This window comes from Marmota marmota, unplaced genomic scaffold (genome assembly GCF_001458135.2).
Source record: "Marmota marmota marmota unplaced genomic scaffold, marMar, whole genome shotgun sequence".
Classification (NCBI taxonomy): domain Eukaryota; kingdom Metazoa; phylum Chordata; class Mammalia; order Rodentia; family Sciuridae; genus Marmota; species Marmota marmota.
The window spans coordinates 35,057,986-35,079,151 of record NW_025999977.1 but is presented as its reverse complement, the minus strand read 5'-3'; the positions used below and the strand labels follow the sequence as shown (position 1 = coordinate 35,079,151).

At 36.8% G+C, this 21,166-nt stretch overlaps 1 protein-coding gene and 1 long non-coding RNA gene across 7 annotated transcripts in view; one reads left to right on the top strand and one right to left on the bottom strand.

Annotated features, from left to right (window-relative positions):
- Window positions 1-21,166, top strand: part of Ltbp1 (latent transforming growth factor beta binding protein 1) — a 389,795-nt gene that overhangs the window by 256,571 nt on the left and 112,058 nt on the right. For 4 of the 6 annotated variants that reach the window (XM_015479779.2, XM_048804568.1, XM_048804569.1 and 1 more), the window contains 6 exons: window positions 2,204-2,326; window positions 8,889-9,056; window positions 11,968-12,195; window positions 14,443-14,465; window positions 17,405-17,504; window positions 18,008-18,106. In XM_015479779.2, coding sequence (XP_015335265.2) covers window positions 2,204-2,326; window positions 8,889-9,056; window positions 11,968-12,195; window positions 14,443-14,465; window positions 17,405-17,504; window positions 18,008-18,106 — 741 coding nt within the window. The remainder of the gene's footprint in view (window positions 1-2,203; window positions 2,327-8,888; window positions 9,057-11,967; window positions 12,196-14,442; window positions 14,466-17,404; window positions 17,505-18,007; window positions 18,107-21,166) is intronic. The other 2 variants (XM_048804571.1, XM_015479783.2) reach the window with 1 other exon arrangement.
- The window catches only part of LOC125617212, a 24,286-nt gene continuing 5,848 nt past the window's right edge, over window positions 2,729-21,166 (bottom strand). The window contains exons 2-3 of the long non-coding RNA XR_007348129.1: window positions 7,666-7,672; window positions 2,729-2,740 (exon numbers count right to left, since the gene is read on the bottom strand). This is a non-coding gene — a long non-coding RNA (uncharacterized LOC125617212). The remainder of the gene's footprint in view (window positions 2,741-7,665; window positions 7,673-21,166) is intronic.

Genomic DNA, 21,166 nt, shown 5'->3' with positions numbered 1-21,166 from the left:
TTGGCACTCTTCCTGCTCCTTCATGGTGGTTTTCCTAAGAAGAATGAGTTATGGGGGAATGTTTTCAATTACATGTTGCGTGTAAATGTGCCTTCCAGCACAACATGCAGCCTGATAAAGAACACGATCAGGTGCTGGGCCAGGTGTGATCTAGCTGTCCCTATTTCCAGCTGCGTTCAAGTTGGAGCAACAAATATGCATTAACTAATCGTTTGACTATCATTACAGATGTTATATTTATCACTGAAATTAACTTAAAAACTGCCTGGTTTCGATAAAAACTATGCATATAGATAGCTATGGCTTCTCAGAATGTGAAGTATGTTTAAATTGCTTGAATAATGATTTAAATTTTTTTTTAAATTTGTTTTAACTTACATGACAGTGGACTGCTTTTATGAACTTTGATATATCATATATAGATGGGACATAATTTCTCATTTTTCTGAGTGTACAGGTTGCAGAATCATATTGGTCATGTAGTCACATATATACATACAATAATAACGTCTGTTTAATTCTACTGTCTTTCCTATCCCCACATCCTCTCTCCTCCCCTCCCATCACTTACCTCTACCTAATCTAAGGTAACACTATTCTTCCCTAGTGCCCCCGCCTTATTTACTGAGGACTGTGTTTGCACTTTATGTGATGATTCTGCTAGTATTATTTTGCTATTGATGTGTCCAATTTTAATTTAGCAAATTAATATGCTTAATAAATGTTCATAGAAGAGTCAATGATGGGAGAACATAAATATTATCTGAAATGGAAAAGCTAACAGCCAAAGTCTATTAAGCCTCAAGGGTCACACTGGATAGAATATAAATAACAACCAATTTTTCTTTTAAAATTTATCACATTCCTTTTTGATTTTTAATTAATTACCTTTGCAAGTGACTTAAAAAAATCTTTTAAAAATCATCAATTTTTGTCTTTCCTCTCACATCATTTTGATTTTTTTCTGGATTGAAATGTGCTGATGATCTCAAGTCCATGTTTTCCTCTTTTATTTTTTTCCAGAATCTTCCACCATTGCTGCTGAATATTTCTATTTGGGTATCCCAATGTGACCTCAACTCTAAAACTGAATTCTTCATCTTCTGACATTCTTTGTGTCTAAGAACTCCTTCTACCACACCAACAGTGTTTCCCTGCTCTTTTCTCTGCTCTTTTCTCAGATAAGATGTCTCTGACTCCTTTCTCCTACTTTCCAGTGTTGTGATGCCCAGTCAAGCACCACACATTGTCAATTCTTAATTCAAAAGAAAAAAGTACAAATTAGTCACTCCTTATCTCCCTGATTACTTTCACTGTCACCAACCTGGCTTGTCACCAGCCGCCTACCTGCTTTATATTTCTAGTGATCAGACTTGCAATGTCTTTTCACCAAGCCATATGCTGGCCAGGTGATTTTTTCCTAAAGCCTGCTCTTGATTACATCCTTCTGCTCAGAATCCTTTAGTTTAGCTCCTTGTTCTCAATAAAATTGAATCCAAACTTAGTCTGGCTTTTACCAGCTCTGTCTCTAACTATTTACCTTCCTGAAATTTCTTTTCCAGCCAAAGGTTTGACTCACCATTTCCTGAGCCCCTTCCCCTGGCCAGTCTCTGCTTATGCTTTAAGTGTCCACCCACACCATTATTCCTTCCCTTTCTCTCCATCCATCCAACCTGCGCCCTCCCGCAAGACTTTTCCACCTCCAACTTCCTTTAGTGACTCTATATAGATAATTTCATAATTGAATGTCTTCAAGTTATGACTGTCCTTATAATAACTTTTTACTTTTTTAGTGTTTCATATATTTGTATGCATAGTTAGACTGTCAATACCTCCAGGATAAAAATCTGTCTTACCTGTATGCTCTTAAATACCTGACATACACTAAAACCAACATGTAAGTTCTGCAAAGCCTAGAATTTTGTTGTTGTTGTTGTTGTGCAGTTTTATTCACTAGCAGATTTTTAGCATCTAAAACAGAACCTGGGATATGGTAGGTACGTAAGAAATATTTGTTATGTAAATTAAATAATTCTTCAGTAACTTGATTTTAGGTCATTAGCACCTGCTAAACACTGCCCCCATCCTTTTCTTACTCTAAGTAAGAGATTATAGTGAAAAAGAAAGTGAATGCAATCTATAGCTAGAATCTGCTCAACAGGGCTCTAATGGCTTCAACTAAATGACTTTTGTTTTCCTGCAGATATTAATGAATGCCAGCTACAAGGTGTATGCCCTAATGGTGAGTGTTTGAATACCATGGGCAGCTACCGATGTACCTGCAAAATGGGATATGGGCCAGACCCTACCTTTTCAAGTTGTGTTCGTAAGTATTGATCACTTTTTTGTTCCTATTTTGGATCAGTTGCCCTTGGGGTTTATCCAAAAGAAGGGAAATACTCAGTTGTCAAGTGAATATTGTAAATATGCAGGAAAGCCTCATAAATTAAAATGACCAGAGAGAAGGCACCAGCTTGACATGGTAAAATGCATCTGTATTACAGAACCTTCTTCAAAATGCATTTAGGAAAATACAATAGCTAAAACTCAGAGAATGAACACACTGAGGAAATAGACTTCGGTGAAAAGAGTTAGTTAAAATGATCATATCAACCATTTCTGGTACCTGAGAGATGAAAACAGGTTTTTCCCCTCATAAATATTTAAGCATTCTTCGGGCTGAATTAGACTTTGTCTCAGCTTCTGCCTTTAATTATTCCAAATTCTGAGTCACTGGAGTCTGATTTTATGAGGTTTCACTGTGCTTTCTCAGTTGGATAAGTATGGAAAATAGTTACCAAGGCCCTGCATTTCAGATTTTCTATTTCAGTTCTAATTTCAAATATTCTACCCTATTGTCCTCCCAAACCACCAAAATGCCTCCGAAGTTATGCTGTTTTATTTTACAAATGTTTCTGAGATTTTCTTTTGTGCACAGGAAGGGTAAAACCCTCCACCAAACCACATGTTCTAATATTGGTTCTGAAAATACACTACAATTACTACATATCATGTGCCCATTAGCAGTGGATACATTTTAGGTAAAAAGTTCTCAAATGCAGAATCTTAAAGATTACCTTATTTTTTAAAAAAAAAAAAAGATTACCTTATTTTCAATATAACCATGGCCATTATTACGGAAGTAGGTAAAAGCTGCAGATTTTTTTAAAGCTACACACAGTTAAAGTTTAACCATCTAAAACTCACACACAGCATAAGACTGTTAGGATGACTTTAAGAGAAATTCTGTATTTTCTTTCTGTCCTACTATAGATTAATTTTAAATTTTTTAAAAATGTGGTTTTGTTATATGCTGAACTGCATTGTTCTTCCTCCTAGTTTTAAACTGGCAGACATTCTTCATGAAGATACTGTTGCTCGTTTTTAGCTGAGCTTCTTTCTAATTCTGTCCCCTGAACAGCAATGCAGTTGAAATAAAGATAAATGTAGGGAAATAAAAATGACAGTCTCATTTATTTTTTTAAGATGGGTTTGTTGAGTCTTTGGAAGCATTGTTACTAATCATTACTGTTTTTCCTTAAAAACTGTCAAATGCAGATTAGGAACTTTTGCACGTAAGTCCTTCTTTCTGTGTTCTTTTGTAGACAGTTCTGATCCTGAAGCAGGCAGACATCTAATTTTAGGGCTTTTCTTAGGAGGTGACCAAATTAGCTGTAAAATTAAGTTTGTGTACATGGTGTATTTGAAAACTGATGTAAGGACTTGGAAACCTCAGGTCAAAAATTACAGTGTTAACAATATCCAGATAATTTAGGGTAATTTCCAGCTGATTTGAATTTCATAAATAAGTATTCTAAATAGTTTTCCAATTTAGGTGTAAGAGATTATAAAGAGTTTTGAATATAAAATTTGTTGTAAATGTCTCCCTACCTCCCTTACATGATTTGACTTATCTGGTTAAAATTCTTACGTTACAGATTGCAGATTAGGTAAACTTGGAGAACTGGTCACTGAGTGTTTTATGAAACTTTGACTAGATCTGATGTCTAGCATTAAGGGCAGCCATCCAGATTTTAATGAGATTGTAGGGACCTGCCAATGAGAATTTTGAAACACTTGCACATTTTCTTAGTATTTATTTTCCCTGTCATTGCCCCAATAATTCTGAACTTATTAAACAATCATCTATTCTTATTTGAAAAGTAAATAATTCAATTTTACGGTTCAACTCCAACAGCTGAAATGCTAAGTACTAAGAGATGTTTGTTGCTAGTTAAATGTTCCCATTTAGAATTTGAAGGTCAAACCTGGGCTCTTTTGCAGAGTTGAGTAGGGAGGTCTCTCCGTCTTTCCTCCAGATTTATGATGTGTGATATCACAGAGATATGTGGAGTTCCTTCAGGGTTTGTGATTTGGACAAATCTAGCCTAATTTGTGGTAGACTCTGAAGAAATTGTTGGGGGAGTCTGAAGACATTTGGGAAGGATCAGGGAGGAAGGTGGTGGTATCCTTCACTGCCATGCATGATGATAGCAGGAGGTGATTAGGCATGATGGAGGTGTTATTTAACATTTGGAATATATGCTCTCGAGAGGTATAAAACCAGCTAGAGACAGAGCATGCAAGCAAATGGTGGAGACTAGCAACATTTGTTCAGGCAGCATGAATTTAGGGCATATCCAGGCCATAAAAGGTGTGGCCGACTCTGTGAACTCCAAGAAATGCACTTGGCAATGGCTGAGGAGCCATGGGAAGCTCTCCCTGTTCTTGCACCGAGGTGAACACCCTCAGAATTCCTTGCCTCTAGCCAAAGGCTGCAGCTATTTCACTCTCTCTCCTTGCCCGCTGTCTGTCCTGGACTTGGCCAAGCCAAAAGGAAGAGAGGAGGAGGGTGCTGGCATGTGCTACCCCTGATCTCTGTGTCTGTGGCTTAGGATGTAAACAGTGTTCAAACCTGCCTCCACCTATCTTGTGGGGAAAGGTGAAAATTTTAGGACTTGTCGGAGCAAATTCAAGAAAAGTAGACTAACCTTTGCAAGTGGAACAGGAAGGCTTTTTGTCTTTGAGCTGCCATTAATTTTCTTCAGGAATTTAAGAGTTCTAGGGTGAGCGTTGCTGAGGGTGTGTCCAGTAAAAGTGCCCAGATAAAAGAATCCAGGCCTGGGCTTTTACAGTTTCAAAGTCTTCTCGACTCATGGACTTGGACTTGATGGATAGGAAGAGGTTTGGAGAGAAGATGTGCTCACAAACTTCTGCTGCAGCACTGGAAGTCACAAGATGAAGGGAAGAGTCCTCTGAACACCATTCACATTTATGTGTATGATTTATTTTTAATTTTCCTAGCCTCTTTATGAGATGTATTGTTATTCCTATGTTGCACCTTGAAAGATGGAGGCAAGGTGAATTTAAGAAATTTCTCAAAATCACACGGCTAATAAATAACAGTTGAGATTTAAAACCAGAATTTTGCCTCCAATTTTAGGGTTCTAGATCAGAGGCTGGCAAAGTATAGCCCATGGGCCAAATCTGCTTCCTGTGTTTGTAAATGAAGTTTTAGTGGATCATGATCATGGCCATCTATGTTTCTTTGCCTCAGGCTATTTTTGTGCCCCAGTGGCAGAGTTGAGAAGTTGAAACAGAGACCATATTGCCCATAGAGCCCCAAACATTTATCATCTGTCCCTTTTCAGAAAAAGCTTATTGACCCATAATACTGTTCAGTGGCATTTTCCATGACCATGGGAATGTTCTCTCTCTGCTGGTACAGGAGCCACTAGCTATGTGTGATCAATATGACTGAGGAATTGAATATTTGGTTTTATTTAATTTAAATTTCATCCAAGTAGCAACGCATGGCTAGTTCCTAATGTATTGCACTGCGTAGATCCAGGCTATTTTTTAAATAAAGTGAATGGGTAAATTACGACTACTTTTCCTGCTTTCCCCTTAAAGTGTGCCTACCTTCCTGGCTTGGTGTGGCTTTTTTGTTGTTGTTGTTGTTTTTGCCCATGATGACCTTCTCCCAAGCACTCAGGTGGGGAGCCGATCAGCTTTCACTATTTCATGTCTTTTTGTTTCCAAGGAAGCCATTCAACCTTCATAATTTGTCTTTCTGCCTTTCCTTTCTTTCCCCCTCCTCTTTCCTTTCTTTCCTCCTCTCGGCATAGGCCCCTGACTTCTCTGATCTGGAAGTTAGACATCTCTGTGCAGATGGTTTGCTCCTAGTTAATAATAGTAACAACAAAACCCTGACAATAGTAGTCTTATTACACACTTAATAATGCCTGGCACTGCGATAAACACTTTATGTGATTATTACATATAAAATTTACAAGATCTTTATGAGATTTGTACTAATATTCTTCCTATTTTAGAATTGAAAGGAATGAGGCACAGAGAGTTGAGGCTTCTTTCCAAAAGTTACACAGCCTGTAAGTTATGCACCCGAGATGTGAAACTGGAACTATCTGATACCGCAGACTGGGCCTTTAATCAGGAAGAGGGAACTGGTCTGAATTGATGGTACTACATCATTTATTTAAGGAGAGCTGCTATTTAGTGTTACATGAGACATTGAAGAATGCATGGCCTAACCTTACAATGGCTCTAGACTGTCTTTGATTTTGATTCTCCTAGGCTTTATTTTTAGTAACCCATTTCCCAAAAAGGGTTCCCTGTGGTTCTTTCTCCCTGGGAAGGCCACCTCTCAGACTCAACAGAACAGCTTTACCTGCTCCCCACACATACACTCCTGCTCATTCTCATAGAAACTTTAAGATTTAAAGGGAAGAAAGTGTAATGTGGAATTTCATCCAAGAATTAAATGAAGATGTTTGGATGGGAGTGACAGCAGACTTATAGGAATGGCTAGTTTCTATGTCCTTGCTATCTCTGAAGTCCTTTCTAGTTTTCAACTTCTTATAAGTACCAGATTGATTTGTATCTGCCTAGTGATATTTATCATTCACATTTTAGTACATCAAAGTAGCATATCTTTGAGAGTATAATGAGAGTTTATTGTACAGCCCTGGAATTAGGACTATCTTTAACTATTATCTCCTTCCTTCTTTCTTTCTTCCTTCCATTCTTTCTTTCTTTTTTTTTTTTTTTTGACTGAAGCTAGGGCCTCATTCATGCTGGGCACCTATGTACACGGAGAATGAGTCTTTTAATATACCAGTGAGGAACCCAAATAATAGAGCTACAGCATTTTACCTTTTGGCTCTGTTTTGTAATTGAACTGCCACCAGCATTCAGTGCTGGGCTTGGAATTAGAGCTATATATGTGTTTATTACCATTTTGAAGAATTGTCTCTAGCCAAGAGCAAAGAATTTGTCTTCCTGACACATGTGGTATTTCTAGTAGGTTTTATATCTCTGAAATGTTTTTCCATTTAGTGTATCTAAATCTTTTCATCCTGATTTTAGCAATACATCCTGCAAAAAATACAATCCAACCAAGTGCTATTTTAGTGTACCTTCATATAAGAACATACACATACCCTTTCTATTACTACTCTGTCCTGCTCTGCTCCAGACCCATTCCCACCTATTCTTTAGAAATCTTTTGACAGCTCTGACTCTTTAAGATAATATAAAACCTTAAGACTCAGTAGAAATGTATACTATATTTTACATAATATATGTAGTAGACCTAATGAATTATTCTTTACAACCAGCCTTCCAATCTGAGGTCACAGACACTTAGACGCTATGAAAACCATCTTGCATTTTCTGGGCAGTAGTCATTCCTGGATTAATGTGTCATGTTGACCAGAATGTGACAGTGCTGTAGGTGGTTAATAAAATAAATGGGATTGCTATGCAAGTTATTTGAAATGATAAAAGAATAATAAATAATTTAGGTATTAAGATAGAGGTAGTTTTAAAATGTATGTGTAAAATAGGCTCTTGTAAGATGACCTGATGTGGCTTCTTTGGAAATATGATGTGTAAGTTATGGTCAATTTGGGGAGAAAATTCTGGAGCAAAATCCTTTGTGAGCTATCTAAGAACTATGTGCATGTTCTAAAGATTATATAACCTACAGCCCCCCCCCCACACACACACACACCCACACCCACTCACGCATGCACATACACACTATGTAAGTGCTGCTCAATTATTACAGGGATTTATTAATAACTATGCTCTTAAGTTTTCTTTTACTTTTGGTCTGTGACTTTTTGATTTTTTTATAACTTACTTATACAGAATCCATAAAGTGAGTAGGAGAGGAAAAGACCCAGGTTTCTCCACGCCCCCATGTTTTTAGGAGCTATGGCAGAGCTGGCCTTCCTAGACATATAGTGTGAGGTTTTGTTTTGCAATGCTGAGGGTTGAAGCCAGGACCTCAGGCAGGCTAGACAAGTGCTTTACTACTGAGATACACCCCATCCCACGTGAGAGTTTTGAAGCTTCAGGAAAATCTCTTCCTCCAACCCCCACTTCACCTATAACATCTACGTTTAACTTTTCTTCATGTTGGTGAACTTCTGCCACTGAGCATTGATCAAGTTGGGTGCAAATGTACTCAAGAGAATGGAGACGTCTGGTTTTATTTTCTGTATTTGAAATTATTTATTTTAAATATGAGTGGCTGATATATATTTTGTGTCTACTGTGAATCAAGGCTTCTGTTGAAATTGTTTATTTTCACATATGCATATATACTGATTTAATGCTTGCTAAAAGGAAAAATGTCCAGACAGGACCATCACTATTATAACATTTGGTGCTCTAACTCTAAAATTCATTTGGTAAATAGATTCCTAATCAAGGAAGGTGATTAAAGGTGATAAAGCTAGATGGATTGATTCTAAAGTATTGATTCTGAAGTTTCCAATCCTACTTGAGTGTTCATTTTTCTTTTGCTTGAAAAGTCATTTAGTTTTCATGCATGACATCAGACTTTGTCTCTGCTTCAGCGGATCCCCCTGTGATCTCAGAAGAGAAGGGGCCCTGTTACCGGCTTGTCAGTTCCGGAAGGCAGTGTATGCACCCTCTGTCTGTTCACCTCACCAAGCAGCTCTGCTGTTGTAGTGTGGGCAAGGCCTGGGGCCCACACTGTGAGAAATGTCCCCTTCCAGGCACAGGTAAGACATGCCTACTGAGCACTCATGAGCATTCACAGCCACATGAGTAGGCAGGATGACTTTGGTGCCTTGGGTCATTTTTGACTTCTGACTTCAAATTTAGTCTTAAATAATACAATATGTTTTTATGATTTTTGTAGAACCCATAGACATACAAGGATGAATCAGTGGGGAAAAAATATGTGCAAAGAGATCTTACCATTTTTCTGGGTTTCACTAAACTTCTTTTTGAATATTAAGAAAAGTCTTAACATTTTATCTACAGCTTCAAGGACTTTTAAGTCTGATATTTAAGTATAAAGACCAGGAAGTTCCATAGGGCCATGTGCTGTCCTAAGCATTGGCCATTCATCATTTTTTACAGTATCTAAAACTTGAGCAGATTGACTTAGTCCATTATTTATTGAATACTGTACTTAATTTCTTTAATTGAAAATGGAGGGAATTGTATTTATGACTGAATTCATGATTGAATTTATACTATAAAGATTAATAACTCCAGAGCAGATCTTGCAAAACCCCTATAAACTATTAGGAAGTTGATACTTTATCCTTTAATTCGGTACATTATTTCCCAGTGTCCTGAAAGGTTAAATTTCTCTAAGTACTTCTTACCAAGGGATCAGCAGCTTCTCAAGTGGGATGAAGTAAAGTGAAACGGAAGAGAAAAACAGAACCCATAAACATTGGGCGTGATGTGATCAAGGAAATAATTTCTGTTTTACTGGCTCAGGGTGGACATGAGACTAGTCCATGGAATTGCTTAGTTGACAGGATGCTTCCCACCTAGGGAGGGGCATTAAATCTCACAGGGCCATGTTATGTCTTTAAGCCATAACTTAAATGATAACAGAGTTTAGTTATAAATGTATCATGACCCACTTTGTTGGTGGTCAGAACCAGGAAGAACAGTTAAGGTGAAACATAATACAATGTGATGGTTAATTGGTAGACTAGATAATTTTAGACACCTCTGATAGGTTCCCTCCTGTGCCATAACTCATTATTAAAAAATGGCAATGGAGCTGGGAGTGGTGGCACACACCTGTAATCCCAGTGGCTCCAGAGGCTGAGGCAGGAGGATCACAAGTTCAAAGCCAGTGTCAGCAACTTAGCAAGGCCCTAAGCAACTTAGTGAGACCTGGTTTCTAAATTAAAAAAAAAAAAAAAAAAAGGGGCTGGGGGCATGGCTTAGTGGTTAAGCACTCCTGAATTCAATCCCTGATTCAAAAAAAAAAGAAAAAGACAAGTAAAAAATCATTATAACAGACACATTTCAATGAAGTTCAGTCTCAGAGTTTTGCAATCCTAATATGAAGAATGTAACTCAGGCTCCCCCCTCATTGTATAATAATTGATTTTAAAAAATAATACTAGTATTTTTTGTACTTAATTAATTTTTGGTTATATGATTTTCATAAAATATTTAGTTAATGAATAATTCAAAATTTGGTATAAAAACATGTTTTCTTCTGGAAACATCAATTTTCAAGTAAGAATTCTGATTCCTAGTTCAACATAAGAACAAGGCTCTACCGTTTAGCATGTGATCCTTGGAAAAACAATATTTTAACATGCTTTAAAGGAGTATTTTAGAGTTCCCTTTTTATTGAGAACTAATTTTAGGTCCAGAACATTCAATAGAAGATGTCTTGTTCAGTGAAAGTGAGAAATGACTTCTTTTACTTTCAATTTTAAAAGTAGAAAAAAAAAAAAGGGACCATAAGCTCCTTGGTGTCTGCATTTTGGTAATTTGTCTCCAACACCAACAGCAAAGGGATTAGGTGGATTTTTCCTCCCAGGCCACACACTACCCTCCAGCCACCCTTGTCTTTCCCCTTCACTATTCCTGGGGATTATGCAGTGGAGGATAGCAAATCACACATGTCGAGTTCATTTTTTTTTCCCTTTTTTTTTTTTTTTAAAGAATACAGACCACTTTTTCTCTGGCAAGGATAGTGATTCCAGGGCACAGAATATTTCCCTTGTCCTCTGGGTAATTAAAGTGACTGGTCCTGGCCAGGCTTTGCCCCGTCGTCCCTTTGCTGGAAAATGACTGCGGGCTGAATGGGCGTTGCCTTTCTGCCTTGACCTCTGTCTGCCATCTGTTCATCAAGTCTCACTTCCTGGGAGAAACACTTTCCCTTTCAGACCTTCGTAACTAGCACCCCATACCAGGGGACACCCTCCATGTGGGCTGTGCCCTGTGCTTTCTTCAGCTGGGAATAAACCATGAGGAATGTTCCTCTGAGTCATGCTATTTCATTTCTCAGTTTCTTTTTCTTCTTTTCTTTCCCCTCCTCTTTCTTTTTTCTTTCTCCTCTCTCTCTTTCTCTTCTTGCTCATTCTCCAACTTGAGAGATATCACCAAGCTCTTTGTTAATAACTAATGAAAAAATTATATCAAAGCAGGAGGAAAAGAAGAAAGTGTGATTCTTGTGGATTTAATGCATGTTCACAAATGAGATTATGTAACATATGCAATGTCTTCTATACATAAAATGTCTCCTAATATATTATATATATTTAAAATGTAACATGACATACAAAAATGGTATGCGTAATATCTCCTAGTTGGTTGTTTTTTTATTTATATATTATATAATATAAAATACATACTATGTATATGTTATTTCTAAATGTCCTGATTGCATAGGATGAGAAATTAACAGGTGAATATATTGAAGAAAAGAAATGTTATATGTTAAAGAAAAGGTTGAATTTTTTTTTTCCTGTGACTATGCAAGTTTATCAGAAATTAAAGCAATTTGCTTACATTTTGCGTCTGTTTTTAAAGTCTTAAATGTACCTATTTTAGTGATGATTAAGAGATATTCATCATGATATTTTCCTCTGTATAAGTTTGCACTGTTAGATTTTTAAAAGGAATATTTTCCCATCCCAAATCTAGCTGCTTTTAAGGAAATCTGTCCTGGTGGAATGGGTTATACGGTTTCTGGCGTTCATAGACGCAGGCCAATCCATCACCATGTAGGTAAAGGACCTGTATTTGTCAAGCCAAAGAACACTCAACCTGTTGCTAAAAGTACTCATCCTCCACCTCTCCCAGCCAAGGAAGAGCCAGTGGAGGCCCTGACTTTCTCCCGGGAACACGGGCCAGGAGTGGCGGAGCCGGAAGGTGAGAAACAGGATTGTGGACTCTAGTCATCTGTCTGTGTTCTATACTTTGGTTTCCCTATTTGTACCCCTCTAGCACAGGGTTTCTCAGCCTCAGCACTGTTGACATGTTAACTTGGATGAGCAGGGAGGCTGCTCTGTGTATTATAGGATGTTTAGCAGCATATGTGACCTCTAAATGCTAGGGAAATGCCCCCACCTTATTGTTATCAAAACCAAAAAAAAGATGTCTAAACGTTGCAGATGTCCCTGAGTGAGGGATGTAAAGTTATACCTGATTAAGAATCACTGCCCTGGAATAATATGTACAGAGCAGGTAATAATATTCCATGTTACAAAATTGACCAAGTTCTGCTGTTATATTGTGAGCATGAACAAGAATGTAACAGGCCCCACTATTATGTCTAATTCTAATACACCAATAAAATACATATAAATATGAAAATAAATGATATTCCATGATAATTTGAGACACTTTGGGTGCTACTTTTGCTTGATTCTTTCTGGAGAGGCATTTCAATTCTTGAGGGAACAGTCGTGATTCATTTCTAAATGAATCATTTAGCCATTTACTAAATCCTTGTTTAAAAAGTGGAATCCACAGTCTTAAAATTGTTAATGCATCAGCTGAGCTTCCATTAAAGAGTGTAATGGGCAGTCAGGGATAATGGGGGCAAAATGCCAATGGGTAGGAGATGTCTAGGGACAGATCTGGGAGATCACCTAGTAGAGTCCTCTGATCCGCCTTCTGAGAACCTGAGACCTAGAGAGGAACACAACAGCCACATGTCACACACAGAGTATGTAATGGTACCCATGATCAAGAGTGTATTTCTCCAAGGAAATCGTTAAGGCCTTATATTTGAGAGAGTCTAGAGGCAGTTGATCTTGACAGTCTCTCACACTGAGGAAGAGGGATTATCTCTGTTTTTATATAAACCAGCATTTCCAAGATTTTGAATATTTTGATTACCACAAAAATTTTTCATTCCAGAGAGAAGGAATACTAATTTTAGCTCTGTATGAAATATATATATCTACTCTAAAAAAAAAGTCCTATTGACTTTTCACTGCAGAGGCTTAGGACAGAATTTAGGGTGTCCACACTGTATCTTGAGAGGATATATGCTGTCCAGGTTGGTGAAGAGTGGGGGACTTGGTGCAGCCTCCTTCCTGGGAGGCAGAATTTTTCTGGGCTCTGGGCATTGGTGCATTCTGGCCTATTAATTCCATTCTTTTCACTCCATGAACTTCTTCCTTGGTTAGGCAGAGCAAATAGGGCCTCACGTGAAATTGCCTCTGTACACTTGGCATGGCCTAGTGCTTGCAGTGGGGTTTGCTCTGATTCTGCCTCCAGACTTTCTTGACCCTGGGTTTGGGAGAATAAAAAGTTAGTTGACTTTTCCAACCATAAGATACCCCAGCAGTGATTTGAATATATTGGGTACCCTTTTTGTTTTAAGGAATTAATGCACCTTCCCAACATAATCATCAGCTGATGATTATGGAGACATTGACACAAGAGAAAAATCTTAGTGCATGTGAGCCCGAGGCTTAGGAACTAATACTGAAGATAGATTCGTGCAAAGCAAGTCTTTCAAAGTACAAAGGCACAAGAACATTCATGATTGTGTAGTATATAATTTGCTCAGTATATTGATGCTAATCTCCAATTCAGCTCTTATTACTTGAGTTCTCCCCATAATTTAGTTAGCAAGTCTTCCTCAGAGTGCTTTGGAAGTTCATTAAAGAATAGACTACATCAAGATTGTAGCATCCATCCTTATGCCTCTTATTGAAAAAGTGACATTTCTTTTTTAACATTGACACCAGAAAGCATTTTGAATGTTACATATGAGATTAAGGATAAGTGTTTGACCCATTAATGAACATGTTTGTTTTCTAAGACATGGGAAGTTTTACAAAATTAAGAATGGCATGAAATAATGTACCAAAAGTATTGGATAGTTTAACTTTTCAGTTTATTTACCCTAATTTTGAATGATAGATTTTGAAAGGCTTTTTCTCATTTGCTCTCTCAATTCCTGGCGTTGAATGAAATACCATAGAAAGTTCTCTCTTGGTCCTGTGTAAAATTCTTTAAAATGGCAGATGACTGTACTTCTTTGTTTTATTCTTTAGTTTGATTCTTAATGTTTTTTGCAGAGATACTGGAATTTATTTCTTTTTAAACATTGAAATATAATGAATGAATTATCCTAATGCCCTTTTTCTTTTTTGATTTTAGTGGCAACTGCACCCCCTGAGAAGGTAATTTATTCATTGTTTGCAAGTCTTCTCCTTTTTTTTCTATCTTTGAAATTTTTCTTTTATAATATATGTGGGTTTTTAAAGTTGAAACCACAATAAGATGTACTTTATGCATCATTTAGTTTAAGGAATTAAAGCATCCATTCATTCAAGAAGTATTTACTGAGTATCTGAAATGACTGACACTGTCTTTAGTGTTAAGAAAATAAAGAGAACAAATCAGACAAAACTCCCTATTCTCATGGCACTTAAAGTGAGAAGAAAATGGTGGGAACTGATGGGACTCAGGGACATAAAAAGAATTCAAAGAGTTGATGGATTACCTGGCCCACCCAGGGAAAGAAAGGCCCTGACATGTTCATGTAACTGTGTGTTCTTAGAGTGCATGTAAAATAAGTCAGGTATTTGCTAATTCAACTAAAATTTAACATGCATGTTTAAGTTGAATTAGAATAGAACCTTGAAAGCTGCAATAAATATTGGAACATTGTTTCTTAGAAATATTACAGAAATGTTTATTGATCTGGTTTGGGGGCATAAAATGACACTAAAAGTTGTGAGGCTAGATTTGCTAGATTGAAGTCTTATTTATGTAATATTGTACTTTCCTTGGATTTTGCCTTGTCTCTTTATTAATAACATGAAAATTAGGTAACTATTGAATGTTTATACATTTAAGCATTCATTCAGTTGATAAGAGAGTGCATCAAGTATTAGGAGTGATACATAATCTATTATAAATAGTTTTAAAAATTGCTAGCTTACAAATATGGGGTAAAGTAACATTAATGCCATCATGTATGTGCTAAAAGAATCCAGAAAAAGGAAATTATGATTTTGATAGCACTCAAGGAAGAAGTCAATCCATTGAGCCTGAAAGAAATACAATAGATATGCATATTAGACATGCACATTTGCAGCTCCTAGCTAATATCTCTAAAGATTAGTGGTGTACAGTAATTTGCAATGTTGGTGATTTTGAATTTAATTCTAGCTGATACATGAGAAGAGTCATTTAGCTTAGATGCAGGCCTGTCAACTTTCTGAGCCTCATTGTAACTCAGCTTTGTTATTCTGTTTGTGATTGAGTTTATGGTAACTGTCGTATTCTTTTAATTACATTTTATTTCCAGAGGAGGTAGTGGGGAAAATGCAGTCATATCTCTGTGGTCTTGGTACTCTACAAAGGTTTCAAGATGTTGAAGATGGATGAAGAGAAAGGAGCATGGTCCGGGGTGGGAAATCTATATGTGTAAAGGTGTGGAAGATTGATGTCAAGAGTTATGAATGACTTGGTTAGAGAGAGAATCTGAGACTGCTTTTGGAAGGTTTGGAATACCAGCTACAGTTGCAATCAGCAGGGAAATACACAGCTCCTCACCTGGACCCTCCCTGTCAGGTGGAGAAGTGACATTGGTCAGGAAGGCTGCTGCCTCATGTTGTTGGGTGAAATTGTGTCTGTGAACTACAGGAGTGGGATGCCTCTTGATCATGATCTGCTCTTTGTTGGCCTTGGCCACAAGCTGCAGGGAACAGGGTGTAATTGAGACTGAATGAATTAATCTCTGATAGGTACTAGGAAGCCAGTCCAAAGTTCTTAAGGAAAGAGGGATGTGTGGGAAAGTGTAATAAGTGCTCAGTGTTTCTGGAAGATGAATCATGACAGGCTTAACCTAGTTAGGGAGAGAAAGAGCCTGAAAGGTCAATTAGATGATTACAATAAACTGAAGTTGAAAGAGTAAATCCAGACTGGGATGATGGGGACCACAGATATGGAAGAGTGAGCAACCATAACAAGTCATGCAAATGAGCAGGAGTTGGAATGAAGATTGGAAGAGGGAGGACTAAAAAGTGACTTCAAATCTAGATGGGATGGATCAATGACTGGTGTTGACAGAAACGATGATGTTGGAATGGCAGCCCGGATGATTTTGTGTGTGCAGGGGAGTGGGTTTGAGAAATCTGTGGAACAGTGAGATGAAGTTACCCTTCAAGCACTTGTGCTTACAAAACTGAGTCTTCCAATGAAACGTTCAATCAGGCTATTTTAGAAACAGAAAAGAGGTGATAATTGAAGCCAGGAGAGAGGATAAGAGGCAAACAGAAGCTGAGAAAGTGAGCTTTCTGAGACATGGCAGTAGTTAAAGCCAGAGGGGGAATATATAGGGTAACAGTGAGGAAGTAACTTGATGAGTACTTTTGATGAAGTGTTGTTTTGAGCTCCCTGGCCCCAGGGTGGGCCAAGGCACGGATCCTTAACTAGGCTTAATTGTTCAGTTGGCATGAGCCCTACGGAGCTGTAACTGGGAGCTGAGCTATGGTGATTGATTGTTTCTTTGCCTGAGGTCCAGGGGACAAGAACTGGTAACAGGATATGTTTGGAAGTCTCAAGTCCTCCTCCAAGACCGCAGCTCCCGTGGCTGTGGCTGCCTATCACTGTTCAGGGAGATGGAGTTGTCAGGTTATTAGCTGTTGGTTAATGGGGGCCATGATGACTGACTGGTTTAAAATATGGTAGCTTAGCACGTGTTCTTTGTTATGATGTCACTGCTGTATCCACTGTGTAATCTGTAAAGGGTGGCCGGCCATCTTAGTGGGCAGAGCCACAGGTGAATGAGACCAAGGTTTAGGCCTCACTTGAGGTACCTGTTGGAGACCAAATATGGCCCCTTGGGCCAAGGCCATTGCTTTAAAGGTCTGACTGAGCCCCAAGGAGGTGACTGAGAGTGTATGTGTAGATCAGCACTTCTTGTAAAATTCAAGGGCTAACGGCACAATTTTTTTTTTTAATGCCACACAATTATACAGATTTATATCTATGGTGTTTCTTTCCTTTCCTAAAGACATTATTAATTAAACAAAAATGGTCCTATGTGTGAAACTGAAAGTAATTCCCACATTCAATTTTCATCTCTCCCCCTACTAATACAACTACCCAGGAAATACCTTCATTGGATCAAGAGAAAACCAAACTTGAGCCTGGTCAACCCCAGCTCTCCCCAGGCATTTCAACTATTCATCTGCATCCACAGTTTCCAGGTAACTTATGTTGATCTGTGCTGTTTCTAAGAGTATTCAGAATAAAAGCAGAAGATGGGAATTTTTGTGTGCCTTTGATTTTGCTTAAGAATCACTGGAGTTCATAATTGAGTTTAAATGTAAAAAATGCATGTTAAAGCATTTTGTTCCTATGCTTATATAATGTTAACATAAGCAAAATACTGTAAATATAATAGAAAAGATGAGCTTTTACTCTTTTTGTTGTGAGGAGTAGTATTTATTATTCAAAAATTATTATTATTGAAAGTCATTATTTGATGATTGGTCATTGTTTGTGACTTCTCAGTTGCTCTCAGATATTCTTGCTAAATATTGAAACCAGAGCTGTGAATTAATACCATGAGCTCTCAGGATCTATGACAGTTCTTGATATCCAGGAGCTATTGTGATATATTATTAGACTAAACTGTGCTTACATTTTGAAATGGGATCTCCATGCACAGGCTTTAATTTCCTTTTTATCCTCCACTTCCTCATGCCAGTGGTAATTGAGAAAACATCGCCTCCTGTGCCTGTAGAAGTAGCTCCTGAGGCTTCTACATCAAGTGCGAGCCAAGTGATTGCACCTACTCAAGTAACAGGTCAGTACTGTGTTTGCCATGTTACATATCCTGTGGAGACATGTGTTTGAATCTATTTAAAACAGTATATCAAATTTTAAGCTTTCTCGTGGTACAGTTAGTCATAAAAGCGCATATTTGGAAATAATATGATTTATTAAAAAGTATGGATAAATAAATTATAATATGGTATATACAATAGAATATGACATAATTATTAATGTTTTAAATGAATATTTAATATGAAGAAATGCTTATGGCATAATGTTTATTAAGAAATATAGAACATGATGTAATGATTCTAATTTATTTTTTAAATGTCTATAAAAAGAGAAAAAGAGACAGAAAGGAAATGTATCAAAGTGTCAACTATTACCACTCAATGGCATCATGAATAACATTTATGTTCTTCATTATATTTTTATGTATTTCCTAAATTCTTTATAATAAACATTTTAATTGTTAGGTTTAAAAAGATTTAAAAAATATGCATTGTTTCTGAAACAAATGCAAAAACTTAAATAGTAACATCCTTAATGTATATTGAGCTCTTACAGTTTGGCCAGGCACAGTGGTGCTTACCTGTAATCCCAATGACTCAGTCAGTAGAATTGCAAGTTCGAAGATAATCTAGGCAACTTAGTGAGACCCTGGGTTCAATCCCCAAGAATGGGAAAAAAATGTTGAAATGAGCTCTCATAAATCAACAAGAAAAATTACTAATGAGAAATGGGGAAAATAATGTAGTCAGAAAAGTCATAGAAAAATAAATAATACCAACGAACATATAATAGGAAATTTTATGTAATAGAAAAGATGAGCTTTTACTCTTTTTGTTATGAGGAGTAGTATTTATTATTCAAAAATTATTATTATTATTGAAAGTCATTATTTGATGATTGGTAAATACATGTAAATTTAAATAGGATAATACTTTATTCTTATCAAATTAGTGGCTGTGGCTGCCTTCCACTGTTCAGAGAGCTGGAGTTGTTATTAGCTCTGCAGTTAAAGGAGGCCATGATGACTGATCCAACAGAACTGTTTTTATTAGGGTGAAATTGAGACTTTTACCCATTGCTGAAGGGTTTGCCAGAAAAGCATAACCCAAAGGATATACTGAGAGACATACAGAAAGAGCTTTATTATGAGAGATCAGTTCACAAGATTCTCAAGCCTGAGGAGTCCCACAATCTGTTATCTGCTGGTTGGGGGCCTAGGAAAGCTAGGGATGTGGTTCTAGTCCAAACCTGGGGGCCTGAGAACCAAGGGAGCCAGAAGCATAGGTCCCAAATGGACTTGGAAGGTCTGAGAACCAGGAATACTGGCTTCCAAGGACAGGAGAGATGATGTTCTTCTATGCCTTTTTGTTCTATTTGGGCCCTGCCCTCAGTGGGTGGAAGAGGTCCACCTGTATTGTCTACTAATGCAAGGTGGTAGTTTCTCCTGAAAACCCTCATGCACAAACACCTGGAAAAAGTGTTTTACTGGCCATCTGTACATCCATTAGCCAGTCAAGTTGACTTATGAAATTAGTCATCACAGTTTAAGTAAATTTGATTCAGCTTTTTTAGAAAACGGACCCCAATATGTATAAAGAACTGTATAAGCGTTCAGAACTTTTGACTCAGTAATCCTATTTTAAGATATCTTATATAGGGAATAAAAATTTCCCCAAAGACTGTGATGTTTTATATAAATGGTTACTTATCACAACATGATATATAACAGAAAAAAATAGAAATAAGCTAAATATTTAGGTTTAGAGAAATAAATAATCATGTTATATCTATATATTGAAAAAATATTATTCCACATTATATCACTACCAAATATAGTATTTTTGAAGAATTTTTACTACAGTATAGAAGGATATGGTCACAAAATATGGGTAAATTTAAAATGAAGGATATAGCAAATGAAAAATATAGAGTATTATACCTATTAAATTAAAAAAAAGACTTATATACCTTAAGGAAAGCTGGGAGAAACTGCATTAGATATTAGTAGTGATTATTTCTTGTAGTGAGACCTAAGAGGTTTACAGGTTGATTTCTTGTTAGAAATTTTTTTTATTTCCTACTTTTTGTAAATTGAACACAATTTTAGAGTTAGAAAAGAATGTCACTATGGTATTCAGTTAGAGAGGAGAAATAAATTTAAGAGACATATTGTTCAACATAGTGTAGTTAATAATAATACATTGTATTCTTAAAAAGTGCTAAGAGAGCAGATTTAAATGTTCTTATCACAAAATAATAACTATGTGGTGTAATGCCCATGTCAATTAGTTAGATTTAGTCATTTAACTATCTATCTATCTATCTATTTATCTATATCTGTCATCTCAAAACATCATGTAATATGCAATAAATACATAAAATTTAAATGTCAATTCAGATAAAAACATATAAATTTAAAAAGATTGTCAAGCAGCATCATATGAACTTATTCTAACTACCCTTATGATACCATTGCAGGACAAAATTGGTAGTGTGTAGCCAGGATAACTAATAGAAGAGTGCATTCTCCTTAAAATATTCCGTCCTCAGAAACATATGCAGCATGTTACATTTCAAATGTTATGTGTTTAACTTTAAACCATTTTCTCAAACATGTGAATGTACCTGTATTAGCGACAGCAGGCTAGAAATTGCTTATAAAAAGCACCTCTGAGCTGAGGTGAAAGGCCAGGTGACTAAGAAGAGTGGAGGCACTCGGTGGTCAGTGCATTTCCAACTAGTCTAGTGATAGAATCAAGGCACATCTGCTGCAGAGCTCTCAATTGCATGGCAACCACTCTTTGATTTTACTATTAATACTGAGGGGAATGCTACAGAAATGTTAGTGATTCTGAGTATTTTGGGAGTCATCCAATGAAACGATAGTGATTTTAACAAAAGGTATGACTAAAGTTGTCTATTTTGAGGGCATATATGAGTATACTTACTTTATTAAACACATGTATGCTACTGTTCTTTGCAAAGTCTCCCAGTTGGTAATATACTCTCTTGGTTAGCAAGGATCTCTTAATTATTTACCTTAAGGTTAAAATATAAATATATATATATATATATATAT